Source organism: Danio rerio, chromosome 16, assembly GCF_052040795.2.
Source record: "Danio rerio strain M-AB ecotype USA chromosome 16, GRCz13ab, whole genome shotgun sequence".
Classification (NCBI taxonomy): Eukaryota; Metazoa; Chordata; class Actinopteri; order Cypriniformes; family Danionidae; genus Danio; species Danio rerio.
The window spans coordinates 50,679,263-50,695,443 of record NC_141036.1 but is presented as its reverse complement, the minus strand read 5'-3'; the positions used below and the strand labels follow the sequence as shown (position 1 = coordinate 50,695,443).

Here is a 16,181-nt window from a genome sequence, read left to right as displayed (position 1 = left end):
ATGAGTTTTTTTTCTTGTTTTTGCTTTGAAATAAGATTTTTTTTTTATTACCCTATTGGCATATAATTTAGCTTGTTTCAGTGAAAAACATGCTTAATTTTGACATATTTCTGAAAACGACAATATTTGTACTTGTTTAGAAAATCACTTGTTGATTGAAGAATTTGTAGATTATTGGACTTGCAACAAGACAAAAACGATAAGCAAGAAAAGCTTTTTTGCAGTGATTAGAAAGATATGGGGGCAACTCAATGACATACTAGGCACCTTAGTATACTATGCTTGTGCTCCAGTTATGCAAATGTAGTTTATGCTTATTTCTACGAGTTTGATGACACTTTCATGATGTGAACTGTTCAGTTTGTGGTACTAAAAAGTTTAATCTCTGAAACAAAAGTGAAAAAAGTTGCATTGTATTGATTCTTGATATTTGTGCAACACATGTAAGTTTTAGCAGGTGCCAATCAGTTTGGCCATGTTTTACTGTGTTGAGTTGTTTTACGTATTGCAACACTTTTTAAACTGAAGTGTCCAGTGAGTTGGATTAAAAAAAATGTTTAATTATTTACTGTTGCACCTGCCAAATCTGCAGATGGAAGCATGAAAAATATTATTTTAGAAATCATGCGCTATTGTGACTTTTTTTTTTTGTCATAACATAACAAGAGTTAGGCATGTTATTATGCTTAACCAGCTGTCCATGTGATTTGAGCAAAAAGGAGTACAATCATATATTGTTATTTTACTGCAGTATAGTGTTTAGTGTAGTGGCAGTGCTGGGAATAATATGCATAGTTAGGCTTTGGGAGTTTTGCAAACGTGCATGAATTTGTATTTATCCAATGAGCCTAGATTAATTTTGATGGGGTTTTCATTTAAGGGTGATCTGGCTATTAAAGAGTGTGCTTGCTGGCTTTTAAATGCTTCAATTCATGTTTGTAATGATACAATTACACCTTTTATGCTGAAATAGTTTTTTTTTTTTTTTTTAGGCCGAAGTCATTTGAAAATCCTCCCAGATCGATCTCTGATGATTGTGGGAATTCAGCACGAGGACCGAGGAACTTACATCTGTGAAGGGAAGATCAAGGGACGCCCCATAACCAGAAGTCTCCCGATCTCTGTTGTTGTCAATGGTGAGGATATAGAAGAGCTAAGCGTGTTTGTACAAGGTGAATCTGTCCGCTTAATATCTGCTTTAAACGCTTCATCCTTTAGAGCCACCGACTGTACTGATTCATGAGGAGAAAAAGAGTGTTTTTGCTGGACCCAACACCAGTTTGTCTATAGCCTGCCTGGTTAAAGGAGCACCAGTTCCAACCATTACATGGACAACGTATGTACATTAGCAGAAAATGCTGCATCATTTCCTTTATGCATGCTTACATGTTTTTGTAATGGTTTAAAACAAGCTAAATAATCTGCCAATGGGGTAAGAAAAGAAAAATGAGTTATTTTGGTGGTCAAAAGGGCATCAAATAGACATCCAAGTTTTAACATCAAATCGATTGCCATTTTTTTTTTTTTTTCCTTTTTTTTGGACCCCATACTTCATGTCAGATTGATAACATCAAGGTGCACAATATGATAACATGGTGCGTTCACACCAGATGCAGATGAAGCGTCAAGCGGGAGTGATATGCATATTTAGTTAATGCAAAGCCACAAAGACAAAACATCCTGCGGCAAGAATCGCTTGAGTTGGAAAATCTGAACTTCATTGGACATTCTCGCCGCGTTAACCAATCAGGAGCTTGCTCTTATAAGGGGCATGATTATGATGTAGTGCCTGTTGTTAGAAATCCTCCTGTCGAGACCGGACAACAGCTCATCAAACAAGACTCGGCTCACTTTGAAGCACCTCTGAAAGCTTCCATCATCCAGTTACAGTTTCTGGAGGAGATGAACAACTCCGAGATGGATGCACCTCTGAAAGAATCTAGTGGACTCTAGTAAACAAATGTACACTGTTTTTCAGCCTTCATAAAGCACATAAACACAGCATTTAGCAACGAAGCTAGAGTCACCTGGCAGACAGAAGCCCTGCCCATGACGCGAATCCACATCTACTGTGAAGGGAATTTCATGCGCGAATGAAGCAAATTTGACGCGCAAATAAAAGCAAGTGACCTCAAAATGTTCACTCATCTATTTATACATGAATAAATTGCGATATTTGCGCGTATAATAGATGTGTGAACATTTTGAGTTTGCTTGCTTCATTCTTGTGTCATATTCACTCCATTCGCACATTACCCATCTGGTGTGAACTCAGCATAAGAAGATCATACCCTATACTGAGGCAGTATTATGAAGCACCCTGGGCTGATTAGAGGCTAATAAACCTGAAAAGGCTCTATGCCTGTTCTCATTTTATTTAGCCTTATGTTCTTTTGCATTCTGTCTGTACATCTTTTTATCTATCAATCGTTATTTCTCCTACAGTGAGTATATTTGAGTTGCGCTAATGTACCGTAGTGCCAACAGACCGTGTTTCTGTATTCTTCCTTCAGCCCTTCCAGCTTTAATGACTCCCGTTACAGTTACAATACTGATAAGAGTGAGCTCACCATCTCAGCAGTGACCAGGAGTGATTACGGAGAGTATATCTGCACAGCTAGCAATAAGATTGGGGAAAGCAGTGCCATTTTTGTTCTGGATGTCTCAGGTAAGAAGAATGAAAATGACTTGGGTTCAATCCCAATTCTATTTTTGTACCCCTTCCTCTTGGCCCTTACAACCGAGGATTAAGGGGAAGGTCTTTAAAATTTGCCCCTAAGAATTGGGACACCACTACAGCACCTGCACACGTCATCATATGTCATCGCGATTGCATGCTTCATATAAGATCAGACTATCGCGTCTGCTGGAGTTATTCCAGTTGAGTTATTTTTTGGTATCTTCAGGAAATCACTGAAGGCATATATTATGTTATCATAACGATATAATGTGGCAATAAGATCTTAGCTGTACTGTGCTTTTACATAGTGGCCTTATTCATCTATGTAAACACAAAAATTACATTATAGCAGACAATGTAAAAAGCTCGTTCTCAGCCACTAGACATTACTGACAGGGTATTTGAGTGTCATTAAGTGTCAATGTTGTGGGACTGCTGTACAGGAGTTATTATTAGGGATTATAGATTGCGGAATTTAGCGCTTTTGTTTTTTTGTCATAAAAATTTGTAATTATGTAAAAAAAATACTAATTTGTGGATTTCCTTACTTCCTGGTTCAGCAATTCTGCCACTGTGGCTGGTGTATTCTGGGAAATTTTCTTACCCCTTGGTTTGGAGTGTGGTTGCACCAGCTCCATGTTCACAACGTCACGCATAGGGTTAATTTAGGCTTTACAGTCTCTGTGTTCAGTCCTTTACCTCCACTGTATCTGTTCAGCTGAGGGAACGGAATCAACCCCGTGACTTCAGACACAGTGATATTCCTAGATGGCAGCTCCCTAGGTCTAAAAGCTATAGTAAAACACGCCGTTGTATTGTAAATGGATACATTAATCGAGTTTGTTTAATATATTTTCGTTAAAGTGCAATCCAATGTACAAAATAATGTAAACGTAACTGAGTGCTTCTTTCCCCTTTAAAAACACATCTAAGTAAAAATTTGATTATAGTCAAACATGACTCTATAAGTCATGTGTAGGCCCACACGAAATTTGGGTGAATCAGATTTCCGCCGATTTTTTTTTTTTTTTTTTTTTTTTTTTTAGCTCAAATCTATTCAGTTTTAAAATAATTTCAGTAATTTTATTGACCAACATAAATATGTTCATAAGATATATTTACAGTACAGTTTGTAAAGTAATATTTTCTGTCTTTTAGTAGAGATAATATATACAAGCGACTTGCTTTGTTTACCAGATAAGTGGATCTAATTGGATTTGCTTTGTAAACTTTGAATAAAAGTTAAAAAGGTCATTTTTTTTCGTTACAATAAGTTTTTAGTTACAATAATCCCAAAATATATCCACATAAATCTGCAGATTTTTACAAAATTCTGCACAGAAATAGCAAAAAATGTCCATGTATTCTCTCTGGCCCTAGTCATGTGTTATGAGCTGTGTTTTAGGATTAGCTGCAATCCCAATTTGACATTGCCGATCCTGCGATGTGACTATTGCAGATTGTAAATTGCTGAAATGAAATATAGTGCAGCCCTACTATCTACTTTCTTGATGAATATTTAAGGTCTGCGTGACATTTAAACTTTGGCTGTTAGCCTGTGCTGTTTGTTTATGTTAAATAACGCAGAGGACGATAACACATGCGTTTATGATCCCATCATTCAGTTATTGACGTTTAAAAGCAAACTTTATATTTCCTTTCTGAATTTCTCTTTTTTTCTCAGTTTCATACATTGTCTACTGGGCTGTAAATGGTGCCTAAGATTCAGTGAATTTATGTGTTTATGGCTCAGATGTTTGTTTTTTTTGTCTTGGAAAATTTACCGAAAGATTTGGTCTAAGAAAATATTTTTCCTCTTGGAGTCAGCTGTTTACTATAGTCACAAACACTGATATGGGGAATTTGATACCATGCAAGCATCAAATTGAAACTCTGCAATGGGCCAGACCCAAACAAACCCATTTTTAGTCATTTAAGAATAGGTTTTGGTTTAATATTTGTATATTTTAGCATTTTCAGGTTTTGTTTTTGATCATTTGTACAGTAGGTCCGTTATAGATTTATATTTGTATGCCTATTGTTTAATTAAATTTAAATGAGCTTTTGTTTTACATTTTAAATAAGTATTTTAATGTGTTTCTTTATAATACTAGCCTCAAGTGTATCTGTATATCCTTACATTATCAAAGACAGAACAAAAAAGAACAAAAACAATTAGAAATGTACTGTTAAGATAACAAAATTACTAAAACTTTAAAATAATATAAATCGCATGGTGATCATTTACAGTCTAACTTTTATTTTTCATAATTACTTAAATAAAAAAGTAAAAATTGTTACACAAAGCTATATCTCTCTATCTCTCTTATGTGTGTGTGTTTGTGTGTGTAGAGTTGAAGAGTATTTTGATATACTGTATATCCTGTTATAGCAAATACTGTTATACTGCACAGTGTATGCTTACCTTAATTGCATATGTTAATATTGCTTTAAATGGCACAAGTTAATTTTTTTTCTTGTCATATTGACAATTTTCAGAGCTTCCAACTGTGGTTTTTACTGAAAACAAGCTGAGCATTATTCCAGGAGAAAGTGCATCTGTGTTTTGCAATGCCACAGGACATCCAGCTCCAGCCGTACAGTGGGTCAGGAAGGATACACAACAAAAAATGGTGAGAAACATCTAAATCGGTCCACTTTTATGTGGTTGGCAAATAAAGAAATAATAAAAGAGGTGGTTAATGGACTTTATTATCACCTCATACTGTTTTACAGTATTTTGGCTAGTGTGAATACTGGAGTTATATAGTTAGTGTTATGTGAATACTGGAGAAAAAATGGATTATAATTGGATTATGATTTTATTTGATAGTGCTGCAGTAAGGGGGGATTCAGTATCTACAGGAAGTTTGACCCATGTACTCTTCTCTATGGGCCTAATTACTGTTTCCTGTTTCTTGTTGTCTTTCCTGTTCGCACGCACATGTGTGGGCAGTCGGGTGAACCTGAGCTGATTCTTGAAAACATAATGCCCTCTGATGGTGGATTCTACTCCTGCATAGCCACAAATATAGTGGGAACAACCACTGGGGACTTCCAGCTGATAAGTAAGACTCTTTTAGTGGCCATTTAATTAAAAATTTACACACATACAGTTGAAGTCAAAGTTATTTGCACTCCTGTGAATTTTGTTTTGCTTTTCAAATATTTCCCAAATGATGTTTAACAGAGCAAGGAATTTTTCACAGTATTTCCTATAATATTTTTTTTCTTCTAGAGAAACTCTTTATTAGATTTACTTCGGCTAGAGTGAAAGCAGTTTTTATTTTAAGGTCAATATGTTAGCACCCTTTTGCAAGTTTTTTTTCATTGTCTACAAAATAAACTATTGGTAAAATTTACAGATGGATGTATTATGAACTTAATATACAAGTCTTATTATCTAGAATCACATGACTAGATTTACAAATAGATGACCATACTGTACAGGTTGCTAATAATAGTCAAGGATATGCAAATAGATATGAACATAACATACAGGTATTTATTGTCTATAAACAAATTAGTTTATCAAATCCAGTTTCAGTGGGTGTCTTCTGAAAATTATGCCAAATGTATGAATATTAATTATAATAATGATATAAAAATGATGCTTTAACATAATTAAAAATAATTAAATTAAGCATAACGTCCTTTAATAAATATTTTATAAAAAATGTAATCCTGTGGGTCACCACTGATTATGAGAAATGTTTGAATAATGATGATCAACTTTACTTTCTGTATTGTTCACAAATAGAAATCGTCTTTGGCTTCACCACGCACCCACATCAGTATTCACATCCCGCATGTCACAATAAACAGGATGCATTCAATATCATCACATAAATCACATTAAAATGAACTCGATGAACTCTATTTATACTTAAAACCCAGCATATAAATTATAATAGCAGTCAGCACAAAGGACATTTGATACACATTTTTCTTTACTTGAGGTTGCCTAAAACCTTTCTTGAAGGCAAAAGCTGAAACTTTATATTTAGGGTATGGGAACAATCTTCAGTAATGACATGTGATTTCTGTTTAATTCTTATTAAATACATTTCATTTAGCTGTCTTTGTGCTTTACCTACAATTGCACTAGCAATTTCTACTACCTATTTCTACTAATTTCTACTACTTGACACAGTTTTTGCTTTTCCTTAATTGGCAACAGTTCATACCATGCAATCATGTTAAAACTCACAACTCTTGTATACCATCTCAAGGATATCTTGACTCCCAACAACTTATTAAACTTTGGTTAGTAATATTTTAATGAATAAATACTTCACTTCTCATTGATCACTTCTCTTTCTCCCTCTCTCACACCAGCCTGGCCCGAGACCCCCAGTCAGTTCAGCATGTCCGCAGGATCCTCATCTTCAATCCTCATTCACAGTGTCTCAGTGCAGGACGGAGGCTCCCCCATTAGCTACTACATCCTTCAGTGGAAGAAACCATCCGAAGACAACTGGAACCAAAATGTCGTCAAGCCCGCATGTAAATAAATCACTGCTAGACACATGATTTATGACTTGTTTACGTGTAAAATCAAATACAAATAAAGTCTAAATATAAGCCGTATTTTATTTATTTATTCATTCATTCATTTATTTATTTATTTATTTATTTTTTATAATATTTCCCAAAAATTTTTTACAGTATTTCCTATAATGTTTTATTTTGGCAAAAATAAAAGCAGTTTCTAATTTTTGTTAAATAATTTTAAGGTTACAATTATTAGCCCCCTTTATGCTATATATTCTTTTTCGAGTGTTTCCAGAACAAACTATCGTTATACAGTGATTTGCATAATTACCCGAACTTGCCTAATTAACCTAGTTAAGCCTTTCAATGTTACTTTAAGCTGAATACTAGTATCTTAAAAAATATCTAGTCAAATATAATGTACTGTCATCATGGCAATGCTAAAAGAAATCAGTTGTTACAGATGAGTTATTAAAACTATTATGTTTAGAAATGTGTTGAACATTACTGACAGAAAATCTCTGTTAAACAGAAATTGGAGAAAAAATATAAAGGGGGCTAATAATTCAGGAGGACTTATAATTCTGACTTAAACTAAATGTGGTGAAAATGCTTATGTTGGCAGATCCCCTGATGATCAAGGACCTCGAGCCATACACGGAGTACTCGGTTCGCATTGCAGCCAAAAACTCTCATTATCAGGGGAACTTTTCTACAGAACAGAACATCTTTACACAGTCTCGACGTGAGTATCAGCAGAATATACACACAGTCTGTTCACTTATGTTCATCTTCTGCATCTCCATCAGTTTTTTTTTTCAGTTGCAGGCCCAGATATAACCATCACCAGATATATGTATATACATCTCATAGGAATGTAATTATATATACATAAACATTCAAACACAATTATTAGCCTTCCTGTGAAATGTTATTTTGAATAAATATTTTCAAAGTGATTTTTAACCATTTTTTAACATAAGTTTCAATAACTAGTTTTTAATAACACTTTATTTTGGTCTTTGACATGATGACTACATAATATTCATGTTACTTTGCAATATACTAGTATTCAGATGAAAGTGCAATTAAAAGGCTTCATAGATACTAGAGGTGTGAACCTATACTGGTCTCATGGTTCGGTTCGGTTACGATTTTCATGCCTTCGGTTCAATTCGATATTTCGGTGCATCACGGTGCATTGACGATGCTTTCCATATACAGTGTTATATTTTAGAGGAGAGGCTATAACAAGCAGTCTGTATAAACACACAGAGACACAGCACCACACTGTCTCTCATTCAAACACAAACATAGACAGCGCCAAAGAAACAAACACACACACACGCACGCACACACACACACACACACACACACGCATACACACACTTAAGCCCTCGCAACAGGGAGAGCTCGAGAAGAGCGGAGCAGAAAAACGAAAAAAATAAAAATAAAAAATAAGCACTTTTCTGACGGTCCCTTACTGAGAGCTCCTCTCAGCGCGAGCTATCCCGGCTAAACACATATTGCGAGGGCTTAAACGGAGCAGTGCTCGTAGTGTGGAGAATAAAAAAAGAAAGACAGCTGTGAAACATAACCAGCTTTGTCTTTTTGTAGGAAACACACTTTAGACCTTTTTAGGGTAAGAGGTTTTTGAGTTATTGCCGTCTGTAACTGAATGTGTGTCAAGAATATCGAAAACAAACAAACAAACCAACTTAACAGCGCTCCTTTCTGGCGCCCTCCTGGATATACAGCACCCTTAGCATTTGCCTATGGTGCCTATGCCACGGACCGGCCCTGAGTTGGCTGAGTGTTGTAAATACTCGCGCTCACCTCCCTCGCGACAGAGAGCATAGGAGATAAATGACGTCAGTACATAATAACCGGTTATGATTATTACTGAACCGATACCGAATTGTCCGCGTCTGCATCGCGGTGCACCAAAGAAACAAATTTTGACACCCCTAATAGATACCGAACAAACCACTGTTAAACTATTACTTACCCAATTATTTTTTTAAGGGGCTAATAATTTTGACTTAGCATGTGTATTTATTTATTTATTACATTTTTTTATTCATTATTTCAGTTAGAAATAACCTTTCTCCAGAAAACGGATATATAGTAATGTAAAAAAAGTCTTGCTCTGTTAAACATCACTTGGGGAAATATTTAAAAAAGAACTAAAATTTCACATGAGGGCTAATCATTTTGTCTTTGTGCAAATATATGATTACACAAACAGCATTAATGTCTTAAATTGATCAAAAACATAATTTTCACCTCTAATTCTCATGTCTAATATAAACAGGAATACATATACACACCAGAGGTCACGTTAGACTTTGTCATTGTCCGTCATTTTGATAGAGAGGGTTGTAAAAATTCCATCATAACCTATTATTGACCGTCAATTAATTAGCATATTTTCTAATCGCTTTTTTGATTCATATTTTAATAATGAACTTGCACGACGAGCATGTAGGCTAAATTATTCATTTATTTATTTGACAAATGAACAATAACTCATATCTGCCTTACCTCATATCTTCCTCCTGCGTCGACCTGAACTGTGTGCTTGCCTGTGCGTAATCAAACGCATCAAAGAAACTGATGCAGAGGCAATTGTCATTAAATTCTGTGTCTTTGACTCGGAGCGTCGACTTCTCGTGACAGTTTTAAATTTGTTCTGGAGGCTGAAGCCACGTTCTGCTGCCACACTGGAGAGTCCTTGCCAGAAGCAGCTCGGACTCTACAGACAGACTCAGGCCAGATATGGTTAACAGGAATCGGGCCAGTGTTTTACAGCCGCATCACAAACGCATGTGCGGGAGCGAGCTGCGGGCCTTACTCGGCCCGGATAACACTCGCCAATGCCGAGTCGGAGCCGGAGGCGCCGAAGGGCAGCCGAGCTCGAGTCGATTACTACCTGCTATCTAGATAGCGCCACTTCAGCCAGCGTTTTGTAGTTAGCAAACATTTCTCCTAAGGAAGTGATCAGAAGTTTGCTGGATTTTCTGAATGTGGGATTTCCCAGTCTTGCAAGCGCTCGTTTGACCGGGAAAAAATACTTCAGCATGCGCTCCTTCAGCAACAGGGGCGCGGCTTCACCCCTCTGCGTTCGGTAGTGCATGGTGCTCACAACGCACTACAAACCACCTGACCTCCTTGTTGCCGCTTGGTTGGCCCGTAACAACAGCTGTCGGCGACTGGGGATTTTTGTCTGTTTGTTCTTCATCCTCCACTGCATCACTTCCTCTTTTTTTCACCTTTATTATTAATATCACAACTAATAGGCCATTTAAAGAAACTTCTCACACTAAGCTGCTGTGAGATTTTGGCAACTGTACGCAGCCGTGACAAAGAGGAGACAAAACAAGGGCAATAGCCATCAGCTGGACAGAGGTCGGAATTACAGTTAGCTACAAATTACAATAGATCACCCCCAGCAAAATCACCTTCAGATTTTTCTGTCACTGCTGAAAAAAATCTGTCAATGACGGAAAATATTCGGTTAACGCGACCTCTGATACACACATAAACATATAGAGCAAAATACTGTTTCTAATAACTTTTAGCAAATCTGTAAAGTATCTAATTTTCAGAAAAGTAATTGTTAAAACTTTGTGATGAACTGGTTATTGTGTTAAGATGATTAACAAATCGAATTTTAACATTTTACACAACATAACTTTTATTCTTCGTAATATATATTTTTTTCACTGTTTAACACAGTTTAAAAATTGGATAAAACTACCTGCCTATGTAGAGAGAGCTATAAACAGTATTTCGATATACATGTATATGTTATTATGCAGTATATGTTTAACTTTGATTGCATATGATCCATTTTGGGGGCTGATTTGATGTTTAAATGCAAGCCATAGAAATTAGAAACTATAAAATCATCATCTGGGCCTTGTCATTGCTTTTGAGTCCCATCTTTGTATTATAATAAAGTTATGAACTTTTATTGTATTTCATATCATGTCATGCTGCCATCCTTGTCATAAATGCCTGTTTTGCTCATCACATATGTTCATTATTTGCTTCTGCTGCCCATTCTTCCTCTAATTCCCAACTTAATGGCCATTTGCTGCTTGATGGTGACCATTCTCCATGCATTACCACCTTCTCCTGGTCCCGGCGCCCATATTCTGACCCTCATGTAGATGGTAAATCAAAGTTTTGCACACACATCTCCAGTTGATAGGCTAAAACACAAACCTAATTGTTTGCTATGATATAGACGTGTGAGAGTGAGTTCATATGCATATTTCCAATGCTGGAGGTTGATTTCAGCATGATATCAGTGCTGGTGTGCCGTTCTCACACATCTATACACTGTAGTGAATGATTTTGGAGCTTATCCACTGGATAGTTAATTACACTGAGATATACGCTACCAGCTTGTATATTGTGGTCAGTGATGAAATGTTACATTGTTTGGCTGGGTGATATTTACATTCATTTTAATGTGCTTTTTATTTCCGCATGGACTAGTTTGTTAAAATAAACCCTGAGTTCTTTAAACTTAAAAGCAAGTGTTGGAGCTAGCATGTTTGAATACTTTCTGTAAATCATTTTATGTATGTTTCAGTGAACTGATTGTATTTACTTTTTATGTATTTTACCTACGCAGGAGTGTCCAAACTCGGTCCTGGAGGGAGTCTTTGGAGTTTAGCTCCAAACTTGCTTCAACACACCTGCCAGGATGTTTCTAGTATTTCTATTAAGAGCTTTATTAGCTGGCTTAGGTGTATTTGATTAGGGTTTGAGCTAAACAATCCAGGACACCGGCCCTCCAGGACCTAGTTTGGAAACTTCTTACCTACAGTAGCCATTTTAAAAATGTAATAAAAAATATAACGTTAGTGTTAATTATTTAATGTAATATTAATGTAATTTTAAAAATGTAATATTCATTTAACTGTTAAAAACAAACATTTTTTATTTAACTGTTAAACAAAACAAAAAACGTAATATTTATTTATTTATTTATTTATTTCTATATATATATATATATATATATATATATATATATATACAACAGTTCTGTCTGGATCTTGAATCTGATTAGCTGATAGCTGTGATATATTTAAGTAATATCAGCAACCGTACAGCCTCTTTACCGTTTGTGTATTACTCCGCCCACATACAGCCAGCAATAAGCATTAAGCAGACACTAAATTTGACATATTACTGCTGTTAGACAACTAAATGTACTTTTGAGGCTTTTTTAGTTGAGAATGTAGTTGTTTAGATTGCAACTGTTCAGTTTATTTGCAAGAATAGTGCCTATTTTAAAATATTTACAATTTCTGAGAGATAGCTGGTCGGCGACGGTTGACGTTTTCTATCCACAAGATGGCGACAGAACCGCATAATAAGCCCTTATGCTTAGAGGATATAACAGTCTGATTTCTAACTATAGCAGATCAAATCAATATTAAACTGGTAAGCACACCTGCCAATACTTCCGTTTTTCATGGGAGTATCCCGCATTTCAGACCAGTCTCCCGCAAACATCCCGTTTTTATTTCTTTCTAAAAAAAAGCTCCTGTAATTTCACCCACCTCCATCTTTGGCACAGTCTGTAAACTAAACGAGCCTGGGATTGCCAACTTTGATACAGTACCCGGTCGAAGCGGCCGCCCAAAACCCGCTGCATCCTGTTCTCAACCTCACCCCCGAACAAACTCTCTGTGTTTGATTTTCTTATTTATATACAGGATTGTGATGTTGAACTGTTTTATAAACGCAATATCACACTCGTAGCAAGGTGATATGGCTGTATATCAGCACGGGTGGGACGCTAAGGCACTCAGACTACGGCCTTGTGCCAACGCACGCCTCCCACCAGTGCTGATATACAGCCATATCGTACTGCTACTTGTATGATATTGCTCACATATAAATATATTTTTAAAAACAAAATTTAAACAAATAAATGCAGCTTTGCAAAGCATAAAATGCTTTAAAACACAAAAAAATTACCAATCCCAAATGTTTAGAGAGTAGTGGCTATATATAGTTGTTAAAATATTGTATACTTCTGCATTTATTTTTGTATTAGCTAAATCACCCAGCCATCAAGCTGCTACCTTGTTTTTTTGTTCCTCTTACCTGATGTGCTTTCATCTTTCCATCATTTTTAGGAGAACCCGACAGTCCTGTTCTGTCTCTGAGTGAAAAAAAGTTGGAGAAGAACTCCGTCTCCATCCCTATCAAACAGCTGAAAGATGGAGGCTCTCCCATTCTACAATACATTGTTCGCTACAAAGGGGTAAGTCTGAATCCATACCACTACTACTCCCTACATCTCTGAAGTATGTGTTTTTTTTAATATTCTAAAATATTGAAGGGACTGTTTATTGAATTCATAAACCCCTGTTATTAGTGACACCAGTGGCCATTCAGTGAACTGCAATGTTTGCACTCATAACATACTGTACAAGTGACCGTGTGATTCAGTATTCATATGCTTACTCTAAAGTTCTTTTCAGAATATCTTTATAAAAAAACAGTGTGGTCATATACATCCAGATGCCATTCATTAAGATACTTATGTAAATATGTGCTGCACTCTTTGTTTTTTTAATGATACAACAATCATAACAAAAAGAGAAATGAAAGTACTGTATATCAGTGGTTGCCAACCTATCAATGGTTGCCTGAGACCCCCTTTTCCCCTGGAAAATATTGTAAGGCCCCCCCTCCATATTTAATTATATTATCATATTATCGCTCGTATAAGTTTGCAGTATGTATGACAAAAAATGTTGTTTTCAAACAAATTATTTTTATTTTATTTATTACTAAATCTAGATTAAAAAGCAAAACATCAGTAGGTCATTTGTATTGGGTACGCCTTGCTGTATTGGGAATGAGTTGTCTGCAAATGTCTTATTAATTTGGATGGTCTCATGCATTCGTTAGCAAGAACTTGGTGCAGATAACGCACTGTGGCTGGGTCAGGGACTTTTTGCTTCGAGAAAATGGGAAAAAAACCTTAGTTCAGATAACTATCTAGGGATTTTTCTGTATTTTGTGTTTCCAGTATTGCTATCGCTGTGACCTGAATTGTTTGGAGCTTCCTTGCCTGGGTCAAGTATAGCTGCTGAAGGTCTTTTTTGTAAAGGAAACTTACAAATTTGTACATTTTTTTGGTCAGTCAGGGTATAAAATGAATTAAGGCAACATGATCATTCTCCTAATTGTCCACTACCAATTTTTTTTATTTTTTATTTATAAATATGACAAAATTTAATTCAATTAAAATTAAATATTTTTAATTCTGTTCTTAATATTTTTCATTAATGTAAACTGGCTATGTCAGACTACAATTTGAATTAATTACTTTTTTTGCATGGCATGTTAAAAAAGCAATATGAAATAGTTATTTTAGCATTATCCTGAATATTATAAGTATTTGTTTAATGCATCAGAGTAGAGATCTGTGCGGGACTAAATTTTGAATCCCGCACCCGCCAGGTTTTAGCCGGAACCCGACCGCTCCCGCTTATATTAAGCACTTGATGTCCCGCTGCCCAACCCGCCCCGTTTTCTATCCGCCGCGCCCGATTCCGCTAAAGAGCGGGGGGAGAACAAAACCGAAAAATCTCCCAGTTATACAGTCCAGACAGCCTATAACAAGCTGTCTGTATAAACACGCACAGCACCAAGCACACACACACAGACAAAGCTTTCTCTCTCATTTGCGCGCCCTCTAACACACACTCATAAGCACCAAGCACAAACACAGGCAATGAGGCAAAGCTCTCTATCTCTCATTCGCGCGTGCGCATACATACACACACACACACACACTGCAACAAACAAGCTAAACACAGCATCGCGCTATTTCATTTACACACATACATACGCGTGCTCACTCGGGAGTCGGGAGCGATATTGCTAGACAGCCCGCTCCCGTCCCAAATTAAACCCGTTACCGACCGCTCCCGTGATTTATTCGGAAATTTATTCTGCCAGAATAAATTTATTCCAGATTCCCGCGCCGTAGAAATCTGGTCGGGTCCCGCGGCGCCCGCGGGACAGCCGCGGGAATGCAGACCTCTACATCAGAGACCAAAATAGAGACTTTAATGAGCAAATGTAAATGTCATATTGGTTTCCATAAGTGTTCAGACTTCTCAATACAACAAATGAGGTTTTTATAGACAGCCTAGGAGGTCAAGAAAAGCCTTTTTTAAAGTTTTGTTCCAAGTTTTACACAAACTGACTAAGCAGCAATTAATACATGAAAATTCTAACATGCAGTCTCTATCATCTCTTGAACAGAGCAAGGAAAAGGAGGAATGGACAGAAAACACCATTCCTGGAAACTCCAGCAGAATCCAGCTCAATGATCTCCAGTACAACGCTGACTATCACCTGGAAGTTTATGCAGTGAACCACAACGGCTCCTCCAGCCCTGCTAAAGTCAACTTCACCGTCCCCCAGCCAAGTACGTCTGATTAGAGCAGACTCTAATCATAATATGCATTATGTTCTTTATTTTAAATAATATATATTTTAAATGTGCTTTATTAATCAATGAACTCGGACTTAAATAGTCTTTTCTTGCAGTCAGTCAGCCGGCGTTGGGGAAAGGCGGTGTGGTCGGGATTGTAATGTTCATCTTCCTGGTGCTGATGGTTTCAGTAGATGCTTTCTGCTGTTACACCAACCACTGCGGCCTGCTTAATTTCCTCGCTCGTAAACTATTGGGACACAAAATGGCAGAGACTAAAGGGATTGACGAGGAGGCCAATAATTCCACCGGGTAAGAAAACTTGATTCCTCATGTTTGTGCTGTAGAGATAAACAATAAGACTGTTCTTTCCATAGGCCCAGTTTTTCTACTGAAAGCCATTGTTTGCACATTATGTTAGATTGCAGTAATTGCATCTAGTTTTTTGAAGGAATAGCTCATCTCTCAGTTTCAAAAATGAAGCTTTATACAAGAAAGCAGTGAATGGAAAATAAATTTGACCTTAAA

At 36.5% G+C, this 16,181-nt stretch overlaps 1 protein-coding gene across 26 annotated transcripts in view; it reads left to right on the top strand.

Annotated features, from left to right (window-relative positions):
* ncam3 (neural cell adhesion molecule 3) overlaps positions 1 to 16,181 on the top strand; it is a 52,607-nt gene that overhangs the window by 28,763 nt on the left and 7,663 nt on the right. For 14 of the 26 annotated variants that reach the window (XR_015512105.1, XR_015512098.1, XR_015512101.1 and 11 more), the window contains 10 exons: positions 993 to 1,136; positions 1,219 to 1,336; positions 2,514 to 2,668; positions 5,180 to 5,313; positions 5,637 to 5,748; positions 7,019 to 7,186; positions 7,800 to 7,923; positions 13,336 to 13,463; positions 15,482 to 15,647; positions 15,770 to 15,965. Coding sequence is in view for 11 of the 26 variants with exons in the window: in XM_087288075.1 (XP_087144201.1) it covers positions 993 to 1,136; positions 1,219 to 1,336; positions 2,514 to 2,668; positions 5,180 to 5,313; positions 5,637 to 5,748; positions 7,019 to 7,186; positions 7,800 to 7,919; positions 13,336 to 13,463; positions 15,482 to 15,647; positions 15,770 to 15,965 (1,441 nt within the window). In the remaining 15 variants the exon portion in view is untranslated. Of the gene's footprint in view, positions 1 to 992; positions 1,137 to 1,218; positions 1,337 to 2,513; positions 2,669 to 5,179; positions 5,314 to 5,636; positions 5,749 to 7,018; positions 7,187 to 7,799; positions 7,924 to 13,335; positions 14,627 to 15,265; positions 15,648 to 15,769; positions 15,966 to 16,181 lie in introns of all 26 variants that reach the window. The other 12 variants (XM_087288075.1, XM_087288074.1, XM_087288082.1 and 9 more) reach the window with 2 other exon arrangements.